General features: G+C 35.1%; 1 protein-coding gene across 3 annotated transcripts in view; it reads right to left on the bottom strand.

The window, feature by feature from the left end:
- Positions 1 to 733: 733 nt before the first annotated feature.
- Positions 734 to 15,414, bottom strand: part of klar (klarsicht) — a 345,461-nt gene continuing 330,780 nt past the window's right edge. For all 3 annotated transcript variants that reach the window (XM_076128607.1, XM_076128609.1, XM_076128608.1), the window contains 6 exons: positions 6,890 to 7,068; positions 5,866 to 6,017; positions 5,288 to 5,492; positions 4,579 to 4,740; positions 4,073 to 4,170; positions 734 to 3,984 (listed from right to left, as the gene is read on the bottom strand). In XM_076128607.1, coding sequence (XP_075984722.1) covers positions 3,741 to 3,984; positions 4,073 to 4,170; positions 4,579 to 4,740; positions 5,288 to 5,492; positions 5,866 to 6,017; positions 6,890 to 7,068 — 1,040 coding nt within the window. In that variant the 3' untranslated portion in view covers positions 734 to 3,740. The remainder of the gene's footprint in view (positions 3,985 to 4,072; positions 4,171 to 4,578; positions 4,741 to 5,287; positions 5,493 to 5,865; positions 6,018 to 6,889; positions 7,069 to 15,414) is intronic.

Raw genomic sequence — 15,414 nt, 5'->3', positions numbered from 1 at the left:
GCACGTTAAAAAATTAAATATTATATATTTATTACAAATAAAGATTTTTTATCTCAATAATGGAATTCCTTAACAGTGGTACTTGGATAAAATTTAAATTGAAAATATGACAAATTTACATCATAAAAAATTACGCAATATCTATTGACAAGCAAAGAAGGCTAAAAACAAAACGTTATACATAAGTTTTTTATTTCGGATATCTTTTAAATTTTAAGCGGACAAAGACGCAGAACTAGAAACTATGGCCGCCCGTAGGCGGTCAATAATAGATCAATTTGTATGGACGAAGATACCAATTTAAAACTTTTGTCGATGGTAACGCCGCAAGGTTATCGAAGTAGGTATATCGTACATCAAAAAGTATTTTGCACAAGTGAGGAATAAAAAATTAGAAAATGTCATGCAACATACATTACAGTAGGTAGGTAGGTAGGTAGGTAGGTAGGTAGGTATATCGTGCCAATCTACATTTGCGGAAGTATCCTTGTAAGCGTTCGTACAATGTTTAACTTGCGCTAGTATCATTATCGAATTCATTAATTATTAATAGTGGTACTGCAACTACGAGTCTAGGTATTGTATAAAAAATTGTACGTGATGCTAGGTGCGTTTTCTTACGCCTCTAGGAAAGCTTTCATAATTGAGAAAGGTCGTTATGACTTGAATTATTTTTTTATTTAAATATTTTTTTATTGGTTTGATTTCGGGTGAAATAAAAGAAAACACAATATAAAAATTCATTTTTTATTTCCATTCCAAAAGCCAACATACCATTATGCAACCGATTAATTATTACGCTCTTAAGTCCTTGCTAAGAAAGAAAAAATTAAATGCATTGTCATAGCATGTCTATTTTCTTCCAATTATCTAGTTAAAAACTAAGATATAAAAATTAAAATAAATATGACACACTACTAGGGGCAATGACTGCCTTAATAGGAAAATAATAGAATGTTGAAGTACTTTCGCTGTGGTTTTTCATACTTAAAATAATACAATAAAATTTAGTAATCCTACAAACTTTGGTAGGATAATAAAATTACTAGAACAAAACATTTTTTTAATAGCAAACCACAGGGAGAGTGTACTTTATTACATACTAATTATACATTCGTGTTTAAGAATGCGCCACTCAAGACAGTCACACAAACTAAGGCATTTTTACAATAGCCCTTCCAGGACTTAGCATTTCACACATCGAAAGCAAATATTTTCAACATGTCAATTTACGTTTAAAAAGTACGTTTGGTACATAGTCATGACGAAATTGAATTATTGTTACATATTTTGTTGATTACTACTTTTATTGATTGTATTTTACATCAGCCATTATTGACTCTGAAGGTACAGTTTGAGCAAAAATTACTTTAAGCACATGCTGTCTTTTTATTTTAAAGACATTTATTGTTTCAAAGTAATACTAATTATGTATTACGATAAAATGATATGATACTACACGTACCTACATGATAAATTAATAAAATAAAAATATGAAAGTTCTCGTTCAATGCTAAATAGGACATAAAGAGACATAGAATAATAATATTTTAATCCAATTGTAAAAATTCATCTAGGTAATTGAAAATTAATTAAAAATAAATCAATTGTATATAATAAATACGTACACATAAGATAAAATACGCAGAAATATTTAAATTGACAACAACAAATAATTATAATAATATAATTAATCAGGCACATACTTATTCAATGGTATTATTAATATATTTGGAAAGGAGTTTTGAAATAAATGTATTTATTACCTGTAATAAAAATGATTACATTTATAACTGGCGACATAAAACTAGAAACATATTTATCATAGGCTTTTAGAAAATATTTTTATGAAGATATTGTCATTCAAACAGTTTTTTTTTATGAAACGATTTTTATAATAGAGTAAAGTATGAATTCAGTATGAACTATAGGTACGTAGACAAAAAGTTATTTAAGAATAATAATGTACGATAAATATGTTTTCAGCTAATATTTTGTATAAATGACAAATAAAGGTACTAAGAAATATGGATATGTATTGTTAATTGCACAATTAACAATGCTAAAGTTCATTTTATTGAAGCACTAGTAATCAGTCTTTATATTTTTTTATTCAGGTAAGGCCACAACTGTTAACTCATAGAATTTTTATTTGACAGTTTGGGAAGTAAAAAACGTTAACTTTTTAAATGCCTACTTTATAGTGCGTCTAAAATTGTTCATTTAATATTTGAATGGGTTAATACCATCGACTTTTCTTTAAGAAAAAAACACATAATATCCAAAAAGGAATTTCAATTTCCCAATTGAAATTCATGAGACTTCATGAGACTAAAATTGTATTTTTTTTTGAAGCAAATGGTATGCCATCCTTAGAGTTCCATTAACTCATTGTTTATTTTTAAAATGAACGTCAATATAAAGCCTTATTTACGCAACATCTTTGGATTATAAAATGTAAAATATACGCCTTGTATATCAAAGTATGATTCAGTTATAATCCAAAATTCACGTAAATACGCTCTAAGACACTGATTTCCAAGTTTCTATATAGTAGGCATTGAAAAAGAATAATTTAATAAAAAGTATACTGTAGAATATCTGTCACACAGCGCATTCTCACCTATTTTAAGTATCCTATCAAATAATTGTACTAAAATAGGCATGCTTCTACTCTACGTACAAACTTAAGAAATGTTTGTCAAATTGTTAGTATATTAATATTAAAATAACTAGGCTAACTAGTTTGAACTTCATCTGATACAGATGATTATTATTTTTTTGGAACACTTTTGTTTATTTGTAACATTTTTTTGCTGTGAGCAATTAAGGATGTCTAATAGCGATCGGATTCAACCATACTTTCATACTGCTCAAACCAATATCTGTCTAACTTTGTCCCATCTCAGACTAACATCATCCACTTCTTGTTAAAACTATAACGTAAATTGGTTACTCCTCTAGTATTAATACCTCCTTTTTTTGGATTTTCTCCGTTAGGTATTAGTTAGTAACAACGTCAATCAAAACATCTTCTAAACACCTCGTCTATCATTCAAATGTTAGTATATATATTCGCTTAGCCTTTGTTCCAAACTATGTTGGAGTCGGCTTCCAGTCTCACCGGATGCAGCTGGATACCAGTGTTTTACATGGAGCGACTGCCTATCTGACCTCCACAACCCAATTACTTAGGTATTAACACGATACCCTTCGGTAAGACTGGTTGTCAGACTTTCAAGCTTCTGACTACTGTTAACGACTGTCAAAGATCTTCGAAAATGACAGCCGGGACCCACAATTTAACGTGCCTTCCGAAACACGGAGGAACTCGATATGTATAAGATGGTCACCCATCCACGGAACAACCTCGGCAAGCGTAGCTTAACCTCAGAGATCGATCCGTGCGGCTGTTGTTAACTAAGCCACGAGCTCCTCTATCATTCAAATGTTAGTATAATAATACTAACATTTTAATATCATTCAAATGTTAGTATAATAATAAAAATTATTGCTTCACGCAATCCTGGCTGGATAGCCACCGTCTACCGTCATTCTTCTAAAAAAACTCACATCCATGATAGAGCACAAAAGAGTGCTAATACTAAAAGCCCGGTGGCGGGTCATAGCTAAGAGCTAGTTTTTTCATCACAAGTGAATATAATTCACAATTCATAAGTCGAACACAGTAGTGTTCGGACGTAGATATCACCGTGGTTTTGGACAGTTTGTGTCCACGTTCAGACTGGGGGAGGTCCTCGTACGTAGCGTAGTTGAGGAGTGAGGGTTTGCGCGAGGGAGTTGAGGGCGTCGCAGCAGCGCGGCCTCTCGACGAGCCACGCGGCCAGGAGCAGAGCCACGAGGCATAGTTGTATTGGCAGTGAAGAGCGTAGGACTCGCCACACCCACCCACCACGTGGACTATAGTCAGGATCACCAGCGCCAGTTTTGCTACCAGCTATAGTGGTGATACCGTTCTCCCTTCTGTAAAAGACATAATAAGTTTAATATTTTTCCTTCGGTCTGTATTTATAATAGGTTTGTAAGATATGATTTGCTATGAATAACTTACGTTTCCTCCTCAATCTTAAGATCTGGAATGCTCTGTTCAACCAAAGCGCGACACGATTCCTGTAGTGTGCGTACTTCGTTTTCTGTTTGCTCCATACGCTGCAAAAAAAGACATTCATGAAATTAGGAACATACCTACTTAGTTAACAAGGACTATAGACTAGCGTAAAAGATACGAGACTTATGTCTTGCAATGGGGGGAAAAGAACTGTCTGTCATGAGGTTGGCAATCCTTAAGTTAACTATTTGTCAGGAACATTGGTAACTAGGACCACAGAATAGCGTAAAAGATAATACGAGACTTATGTCTTGCAATGGGGGGAAAAGAACTGTCTGTCATGAGGTGGCCGATTCCTAACTTAACTATTCTAACGAATTGTAGACTATTGGCAACCAATGACAATCATAAACACCAACTACCCTCCCTAGTTAATAGGAAAAATAATCAAATAAGTGTTCAATAGTAGCTTAGATCAGACTAGGCGGCAATTTGGTTGTAATATTTACCTTAGCAATAGCTCTTTGTGCAGGTGAGTTAGGCGCGAGTGCAGCCTGCAGTCTCCTGGCGAGCTCACGCAGAGCGCTGAGGCGACGTGCGCGGCGGCCGGCGCCCTCACTGTCACCGTCCGAGATACCAGAGTCTGACAGAGAATCGCATGTCGAACCACCCTGGAATAAAAGTACAGTTTAGTTTCAAGGAACTTATGACATCACTTGCCGTTTCTATGAGGCATATTAGCCACCTGTAATAGCATGAGTTTCTGCATAAGGTAGTATCGTATAGTCGCAAGCGTTTGATATTAAAAATTACTCCCATAATATTTTTCGAATAGACACCTCTAGGGGCTCAGATTAGATATTCACAAAAAAGTCAGATATAAGCAATATATTCGATTTTAGAGTCATTAAATAGATGCGTTTGAAAATAATACTAAATACAAAAAATGTTTAGCGCTTTCCGAATTTTGTTATTTTTCAATTGGTATTTTCATACAAAATTGCAACGCAAAACACATTGCGAAATACTGAAGTAATATTTCAATGCTATGCAAAATTCTAGACCGTGACGGTGATTCAACGGTGTCAATAAACTCGTTTAGTTAGCTACTATTCCTTGCATTGCAAATTAATATGAACATTTTACACAATAACCAAAAAAATGCAGAACCTCCTGAAACTATTTAACACCAGAAGGCCATTTTAAGGTTTTCTTTACCTTCTTTTTATCAACGAGAGAAGCAGCCAACTGTCTGATTTGAGCAGCCACTTCGGTCTGGTCTCCGACAGCCGCTCCACGGTCTCTCAAAGACTCCAATGTGGCTAAATCTCCTCGCAAAGCTCCCTGTAAATCACGGAGAGCACTCTCCCATTCTGCCCAGGCGCAGACTGCTTTTTCTAGTGATAGGAGCTCGTTTGAGGTCCTGAAAAGAAGTAAGATGATTAGTATTGGTAATAGAAACTAGATTATGACGTATAGAAACTGTAATGGGGTTATTTTGTATCATCAACAGTAAACATCTTAAATATTAACGAGTAGTATGTGTATAGAAATGGCTTAAATATAAAACGAAAATAAAACATATTGACAAATATTTTAAGAATGTAGGCTAACCGTTGAAAACTAAAACGTTACTCAATTCCAAGTCGCACTTAAATGGTATTCTGCTTCAGTTAAAAGTGTACTAAGAACTACTCAGAAGATAAAAATAGTTTCTCCAGTGTAGTTGTGAGAGCAACTAAAAATCGTGTAACGTTTCAATATCTTATCTAACTATCACAATATGTTCTTCTTACCTCTGATGCGCATCATCCCAAGCAGCCAGTAGCGTGGCCAGGTCTGTCGCCAACCCTCCATCATCAGACTCCATGTCGCCGAGGGCACGGCGCACGGACACTGTCAGTTTTAACATCGACACCTTGCATTCTAGCAGGCGGGATAGACGCTCCTGGGAAATGAAGGAAGATTATAGTGTTATTATTCTGTTGCTTTAATAACGACCATTCTCAATGTTTTGTGTAGGTAGGAGTCCGAGTTTAGGCACCGAATATCACTGTTATATTGGTGGCTGTCGATGAAGAATCGACTCTCTTTGTAATAAAACCGAGTTTGGTGTGTAGATTCCTTAAAAAAAGCTCCCTATAATATGTTCTGAAGATCAAACCTGGACTATAGGAATAAATAAACTATTAACAAAACTCAAGACCACAATATTTGATCATTAAGTATGGTGAACGTGAAACGTGTATAAGATTTTTTTTTCTTAAGTTTCAATGCCTTTCTATTGACGTAGAAAGGAATGTGTCCTCAATGTTACTTTTCTTTTTCACTGAACAATTATGATAATGTATAACTTCTACTTGTCATTTATCATTAGTATTAACAGTTCCACGTGAGTGGTTTGACGTAAAACTGTAATCCCTTCTATAAACTTACTTCGAGTAACCAAGACTTAGTCTAATCCAATATTGTCAGCAGTACTTGAAGAATGAATCAATTTTTAATTTTTCTTTGTTAGCTAGCAAGTTGATACCTTCTTTTCCGCAAGTTTTTTAAATAACTAATCAAACTAATCTTGAAATGATATGATTTTGATCAAGTCAAATTGTAGTGTTATTAGATTTCCATAATCTACAGTTAATATCAGGTTTAACTTTAGCGTCTTGTTTCCTTACTTATGGGTAAGTATCAGTTAATTTACAGAGTGAAATTTTATAGACTTTTTCACATACTTATTTGAAGTCACCTCATCACTCTGTATAAGGTTAAACTGGCACTAGTAAAGTAGGTACCCAAAATGGAAAGTAATCGTGAGCTCACCTTCAACTCTTCAATTCTCCTGTGCAGCTGAGCCCTGGTGTGTGGTTGTGGAGCACAGTCTCCTGGCTCGCAGATATCATCCAGGGTTTCCCTCAAGGCCGTCATTTCCCTGCGCAAACGCCTGGCCCCACCGCGCCTGGTCGCAGCCGCGCGAAGCGCTGACCATCTTGCAGATACAGCTGTTGAGAAAAAAAGGGAATGAGTATTTGAAACATTTTTAAAGTAAATTAGTTATAAGGTAATGTCATGTCTTGGATTTCGTAAACTGACATCACAGTACTAAAATTGTTTCAAGCGTAGAATAAAAGATGCAATTGCGATGTAGAAAGAGATCATTGTATGTATTTAGATATAAATAAATAATACTTTCATCTACTACTGTATGTTGCAAAGATTACTCAAGTAAACTTTACGAAAGTCGAACTATAAAACTTGAAGATCAAACGTTTTTTATAAACACGTTCTGTAAAAACTCGCAAGTACAACTTTATTGAGAAACATCAGCAGGTTCTTACGGAAGAAAGAGTACAGAACACTTTCCACCTTTCTTCATAAAACTAGTACAGTTTATTTTCACGATTTTAAATTGCAGCATCTAACCACTGCTTGATTGAACATAGTCGTTTATAATGTTTATATCTCCAAATCTAGCAGACCAATTTTGATCAAATGTACTGCAGTTTGAAAGCCAGATATATAAGCTATTTAGCAATGAACATTTTGTAGAAATCGATGCAGTAATGTTTGCGTGATAGCGGAATATATTATAAAGTAAGTATAGACATAATGATAAACAACAGACGAGTACCGTTAAAAATACACGTTGTTTACGTCATTACGTGCATGGGATGCGCCTGCGCATGCATGTAGGTCGGGCTATTCCGTGAGAGAAATATCTGTTAGTAGGTTAATGTGTACTGCAATAGTACTGGTGATTTGCCAGGTGATGTCTGTTGTATCATATACTTAGATTTATAAATAAATTGGCGTACAACTAGACGAAAATAGTGTGAACTTTTTGGAATGTGTCTTCCCGCCAACTGTAGTTCAACGACGGATTTTTTTGTTGTTTTGACGGGCGGTGACACTTGTCATGATTATTGGTCGTTGTCCATTGAAATGTTACACTTTAAGGCCTAAGCTGCATTTTTCGAGGACCCAATTTTATGTTTTTATGTGTAGGGGAGTCAAGAAAAGCCTAAGTTTGTGGGGTTGCTACTATTGTCCATCGGGCCCTTTTTCCAAGATGGCGGCCCTAATGTAACTTTTAAATGGACCATCGGTAAATTGTAAATATGAATTTGTTGATCAAAGTGTTATAACATTCTAATAATGTTTATGTGCAGTGCGGGCCCACATAAGTATGGGTAAATACATGGTAAAGCACCATAACGAAGTGTCTATATAATGGCCGTCGTATTAGATGCGGTTATATTTTATTGTAGCGGACAACTTTATGTCCCATAAAACTTATATTACACCAAAGTGTTTTACTAGCGCTATTATAAGTTAAATAAGTAATATCTTAGTCGAAACGTCTTTACGAATATTCCTATAAATAATTTTGTCTTTGTTTTCGTCATAAATTTTAAGCTTATCGCTTAGAACTAGGTTTTTAGTTATTTATACTTATGTAATTGTTGTAATAACAATTTCAATAGCTAATGAAATTTTATTATACAATAGCGGACACAAATGCAATCGGATATTGACTATAACCACAAGGCTTTACAAAAAAACCGTAAACCACAATGTATATTTATTTATGGCAACAATAATTGAAAGTATTGCCATTCTAAAAATGACGGATAATATAAAAATAAATATTATTTCCTGCCATATATTAAGTGTCAATGAGGAGTTAATAAAAAATACTGGTCAAGTGCAGTATTTGCGGAAATGTGTTTTTATTATGTTGCAATTTGATATTTAATGTTCGACTCAAAATTAACAAGCATTGTTTTGATTGACTGTCTCTAAAGTGATTGACAGACTGTCAAATAATCAGTGAATATTGTGTCATGTTTCTTTTTTACATAGATTTATTGTCATGGCAGGTAATAAAAGTTGTTGACCCTTGCAGTAAATGCTTATAACAAGATGTTTGCACATAATTTTGTAATGGGTAATAGCATTTTTTTAATGTGTTGTGAACGTCAAAATATGTTTTAGTGCATTGACATTTTGACGTTGTTATTTTTAGTTTTAAAAAATCATGATAGTTTTCTGTCAGTAAGCAAAATTCTAGAAGCGGAACAGTGCTGAAATGGTATTAATTAAAAGCCATTAAGTACTGTTATTTTACTCCCTTATTATAACTAACATGATTTACGAATTATCCTATAACGGTAACTATAAAGAGACACCTCGAAATCTTAACCATCTATTTTGGAAGAGGCAAAAAGAAAAAGATGACCGAGTATAAGTCATTCATTGTGTAAACTTGTACGAACGAGTGTAATCTATTTAGGGCGGTAGAATATCGGACCGGTTTAAAATAACTTTGAAGATCGTGTCGCCAGAATGATTTAAGTTGCGGGCTAAAAGATTTTATTGGGTTTTTAAATTATGAGTGTCGCAGGTGAAAAAGAAAAGAAGAAATAAATGTTTTATTAGATAGTTGTGATAGGTTTGCTGGAATGCGTTGACATTTGGTGTTACCTAAAGTAAAAAAAAAAATATGGCGATAGATTAAATATTATAGTTTCTTAATTTTAAAGTCTCGGTAGTGGTATGTTTTTGTTGCAAATACAAACGCTCATCTTAGTAAAAAAAGGTCATTAAAATGCACTTGCAAATTATCAAAAATTTCAACCGTAAAATTAATTAAAAACAAGTTTATCGCTACTTCCTCGTAATTATGCAAACCAACACCTGTGGACTCGCTAACTAATTAAAAAATTAAAATATATTTAAACTTGATAGCTTATAGTCATATTTCAAAAGTAGACGTATAAATAAATAAATATATAAACAGTTATTACATAAAGGAACCATAAAAAACACTATTACACAACAGTGATCAAAGAAGTTCACTTTTATAGGAAAGGAAACATTTATAATGATGGCTATCTGAGTCTGCACCGGATATTGCCGATGTCTTAGCGGTTCGACCACTTCATACCAACACACGTAATAATAACATACCACTTTCCTATAACATGTGCAATAGAAAATAAACTTGAGCGAAATCTTAAGCTGTAAGTATTTAAAGCGATATTATTGACACATGTCGCACCATAGTTACGGTTTTGATTCCATTGCTGTTGCATCGGAAGTTGCGAGTCTAATAGGGTTCCATTGAACTCATGACGACATACGAAATGATAGTGTGATCTACACCCGATAGCTTCGAACTAGGCATGCAGGCATCTAGTTTTATGTTTATTGTCTCCTAGCCCGACAAATTAGCCTTTTACAAAGAAAAAGAAATCAGTAGGAACTGTCTCATAAAAAAAAACAGAATCATTTATTTTTTGAACATAGGTAAAAATTTGGGGAGTTCTTTACATTTGTTCTGAGTACAATAGACACACATGAAGGAGTGCAAGTGATGTTCTTGGTAAAGCTTTCGGTATGTCAACAATTCTTCTCAAGATTCTACAGTGAAAAGTTCCTTACTTCATCTAAATCAGATATAACCAGAACAACTTGTATTCAAGTGGAAGGAAATTATACGCAGTTGAGTGTAGGTAATTAGTAGATCAAATTGCTCATTCGTAGATAGGTTTCCAGCCGTATCGATGACTTATTAAGTACAAAATTATACCCCAGAAGAAAATGTGTGGCAATTATAAAATGAAACTTTTGCTTTCTGTTTTATAACTACTGTAGTAATGTTATCTATGGGTAGAAATGTGTCTGCTTCTATAAGCATTTTTTGTTTAAAGTCTATATGGAGCTTGTAAGAATACATGTGAGGCCGATATTGATCCAAAATAATGACAGTGTAATGAGAAAAATCCTTTACTTAAAGTAAGGTGGAAAACGTAGTGCTGCTGCTGATGTTTATATTTTAAGAAGTATATTACTGGAAATCCTATTAGAAACGCGAATGACTATGAAATACCCATTTCCTATTATGTATTCCAAGTTTTGTAAGGTTCACTATTCTAAGTTAGGTCTACGCGCCGCAATTTCCTGACAAAACTTATCATTACTTCATCCTACACCAACTGCAGTTACATTTGCGCTCACTTCAACATCCAATGCACATTTTGCAACAGTATTTATGTAAACAGCGTCTGCACTATTAAACATATCAACAAGCGTAGAGAGAAATACTGACTACAAATGCCATAGCTATTTGAAGTCCAGCATTAATCCTTATTTATCCTACCCCAGTCATCTGTCCCGGCTGTCAAGGAAGGAGTAAAACACAAAAGGGCTCTGTTTTATCACTGCATTCGTCGTAAACGATCCATAAATCAGAATAGATACGACAAAACGCAGCCGCCGTCGCACGCGCCGAAATAGCGCCCTAAATGTCACTGGCTCCCTGAACTTGTACTCTTGCGCATAAACTTGCTAATTTACACAAGTCAACGAACTTTGCTTGTGATTTTGCGAGTCTAGACATCTGTTTTTGTTGCACTCGATTGTCGATACCTATTAAATCTGTGCGAGGTTTCCGTAAAAAACGTAGGCAGATGTCTGTGATGTCAACAGTCTTGCTTTTTTCGTTCTTTTTTTATGAAGGATGACGGAAGATGTTGAAGGAACTTACAATTACTACAAGGATGTCAAACAAATGGCTGTTTATGTCTGAAAACCTAAACAGCGACAAGGAATCCATTTTCTATTCTTTCTCCATATTCATGTAAGTACGTACAATTTACTCCACATTTCTCTCAAAGCGGATTGTACAACTGTTTAGCAATTTCATTGAATATGGACACAAAACAGTTGCTGCAAGCATTGTCCATTTTCATACAATAGCCGATTTGTAATCGATTTATCATTCGAATATTCGATTATATGGGCCGGGCGTAATCGAGTGCAGCGGATAGAAGGGACGTGATGAAATCACGAGCGTTCAAATATGGACCAAACAATTTTGCGTTCCGCCAAGAACGGAAGGCAATTTGTAGCGAGTCAGTCGTCAGTCAAATTCAACGAGCTATTACAACTTCCCATTGCCGTGGAGCCCGGGACGTTTCTGAACGAATGGGTGGCAGTCAAATGCAGTATTTGCGTTCTATTTTCTCTATGGAATCTGCATTTTTTTTAAGGATTTAAAGGATGAAGGAAAATAATGTTTTGATTTGAATGGTTCGCCGCGGCCGTTCGATCGCAGATCTGAAAGGGAACTTTTTCTTTGGAAATTCACAAGCAATAAACATTGTTTAGAACCCTAAAACTTGTGATTCAACACGCTAATTATTTCGATTCGCACGAAAGTGTGAACGAACTCGATGAATCGCTGAAATAAAATTCTGCGATTTAAGTGCACCTGTGTTTGTCTCGTTTGCACGAAAAGCGTGCCGCATGAAATAATTAACAAAAAACGGTTTTTGTCGCGAACAAGAACGAGGTTGACTCGTGACGTTCCGATATTACTCATTTTGTACTTGTATTCTCTCAGTACACTTTCTTGTTAAAACGAGGGCAGCTTTAATGATATTATTCAGCGATATCTTGAACATTTTCGAATAAATAAAGGATCTTTGAGTCACTACAGGTATCTTAACCGTTCATTTAAGCCGAAAAAGGTCAGAAAATAAGACGTTCTCGCTGTTGCATTTTAAACTACTCGATGTTCTTATATGGCGTTGGTTGCGACATGCCAAGCCTTACATCCTCGGTGAAAGCAAACAAATTGTAAAATAAACGATTCCGATGCGATGGAGTGCCTCATAAATGTGTTGTGGACAGAATGTGTTAAATACACCATTAGCACTTCAACATACAAATTAACACCGAAACGTAAAGGATTAGTAGCATGACGTCGAGTTTTGTTTCTTGATTGATTTACGTAATGCTATTATCAGAAATTTATTATTAAATATTGATAAACGATGTCTACGATAAGTTTTAAGATAATAATGTACTGAACTTACTGGCACTGATCATGATGAAGGATGAGAGATGATATGAAAGTCACTCACTACCTGGGTACTGTACGAAGCAATCCATTATAGAACTGTCAACTCGATCGTGCGCAGGAGTCGCGGCAAGGTCACTGTTGCACTGAGCACCTCACAACGACTGACACTCACGACTGACTGACTGACGCTCCAACAAGTCTCTATTCCGAAGCACTAACGATGACTAACTCACAAACGACAACAATCTACTATTTCAGCAAATGCAAATTTAACTTTGTCTTTTCAGAGAAGACGATACAATATGCACCTATTGTGGTAGACAATAAGATCCCAATTGCGATGCTCGACCAGTATACACTCGCAAATAAGGTGTGATTGAAGGAAAACTAACGGTAGATGAAAAACAAAGTTATTGTTGTATATGGGTCAAAGGAAATAGTGCCTTGAGGCGTTGATATTCTCGTTTCGCCAACAGCATGCATAACGTTGCACAATATAAGTACAGTGTAACGAATGCAAGGTGACCCCGCTGGAGATATAGTGTTTCTTCACAGATCTTAAGACACTTCGATGTGAATAGATATTATTCATACAGGTATGAAAAAATATTGCAAGGCTGAAAATATGCTTGCACGGTCAGTCAAAAACTCTTTCGTTACTGAGGACAACGCACAGCTGAAACTATTGAGCGTAGAAAGTTGAGATATGAAGAATCCTTAGGAAGTGTAGAGGAGGGTAAAAAGAGCGAAAAACTTCAGCAGTAAAAAATACCGTGAAAACGGGAAAACTGAATTCTACGGGGACAAAGTCGCGGGCCACTAGTAGAACTATTCAAAGCTAAAAAAATACTTTCCCAATACTAGGAATGACTAAAACAATTAAAAGTGGTCTGAATATTGACACATCAGGCGCAAAACTGTCAGAACTAACCGACGTTGACAAATGAATGAAGCGAGCCGAAGTTAATTCGATATGAGAGGTTATCATGACTTGACCGAGACTAAATGAACGGAATAAAAACTAAAACGGCCTTGTGCACCGATAAAAGAATAAACAAGATGTATTGAAGTAACGGCAATAGCAATATATAAAAATGGCGACGCTGGCCTCGAATTTTCATTTACTATTCAATAGTTCTCGCCTATTGAGCGCAAGTTGCAAGTGAAATATATCTTGCAAAAGAAACATCTTTAAATAGGCTTTAGAATAATATTCGCTACAGTTACGTTAATTGAAATAGCAGGTTTTATAACAGTATAAAGATTTATGGTTAGACGAGCAATTTTGTGAAACAGAACATCGTAAATAACCAAAAACTTGATTACAATCTTACTACTGTTGTCGGAAAAAACCTTCGAACGTGAAACAGGCTTTTATTATAGCATACACATAATAATAACAATATTATGACAATGTAATGATGTAGCCGTTATAGAAACAATGCGGTTAGATCTCTCCCATTAGCGGATCCCTTTCCAAATCAGAAAGCGCCTTATTAACGCACAGTACAAATGTTTGGCATCATTCAATCACGCCAACGCATTAACATACCAATTTGTGAACGTCAACACCATATTAAAAACGTTCGTAACCTAAAATAATCGTGCCGGAACTTATCCCGAATCAAATCATTTATAATTGTATAATACGTCACGTAAGATGCAGAATGAATGGAAAACAATATTGATATTGCACTCGCTATGTAAGTTTGTTACGTAACATCAAATTAAAGGTTTACGGCTTGATAACGAAAGTGAAAACGAAACCTTTTGTTCATTCTTATCACAAACAGAAATCAATTTACTTTGTGATTATTATAAATTACGTGTTCGTTTCGACGTGTTTAAAGGCAATTGTATGGCGGTGCCAATAGGCTTTGTCCTTGCCACTTTTATTGGCATAACGACTGCCAGTTTTTGCCAGCAGTTGCGCAATGGATGCAGTTGCAACATGAGCCATATTGTCGACAAACGACTTATTTTAAAATGTGACCTACTGACGATTTTGACGATGCACCAATTTTAGAACGAGTCTCCTTTTGTTGCAAAGAAAAAGTTGGTGAAAGACGTTATGAAAATATACTGAGTCATGATAATGCAAACCTACAAGTCAGGACTTATGTAACGCGTCTTCATATTTCTATTTTAGCTAATAATCTACTTTCTAAGTCCATAATTTATGTTGTTGCTTAACAAGGGTGAATCATCCGACGTTCGTATAATTAAGTACCTATTTACTTCGCCATAATTATCAGACAATGGCACTGAAAACGTTCATAAACCTTTCTGTATTCCTAACAAGATGTTTAATAATGTTTGTTAGGCACTTTCATATTCCCACAGTTTTCATCAGCTTTGTACAATTACGTAGTGGGCGAGAAGATGCACAAAGGTATAAGATGCGAACATTATTTTTAGTACAGTCACGACCAAGAATGTCAAAATATACTGTCGCTTTATCAAACTTAATATTGAGTAC

This window comes from Anticarsia gemmatalis, chromosome 21 (genome assembly GCF_050436995.1).
Source record: "Anticarsia gemmatalis isolate Benzon Research Colony breed Stoneville strain chromosome 21, ilAntGemm2 primary, whole genome shotgun sequence".
Taxonomy (NCBI): domain Eukaryota; kingdom Metazoa; phylum Arthropoda; class Insecta; order Lepidoptera; family Erebidae; genus Anticarsia; species Anticarsia gemmatalis.
This window is presented reverse-complemented; position numbering and strand designations above follow the sequence as displayed.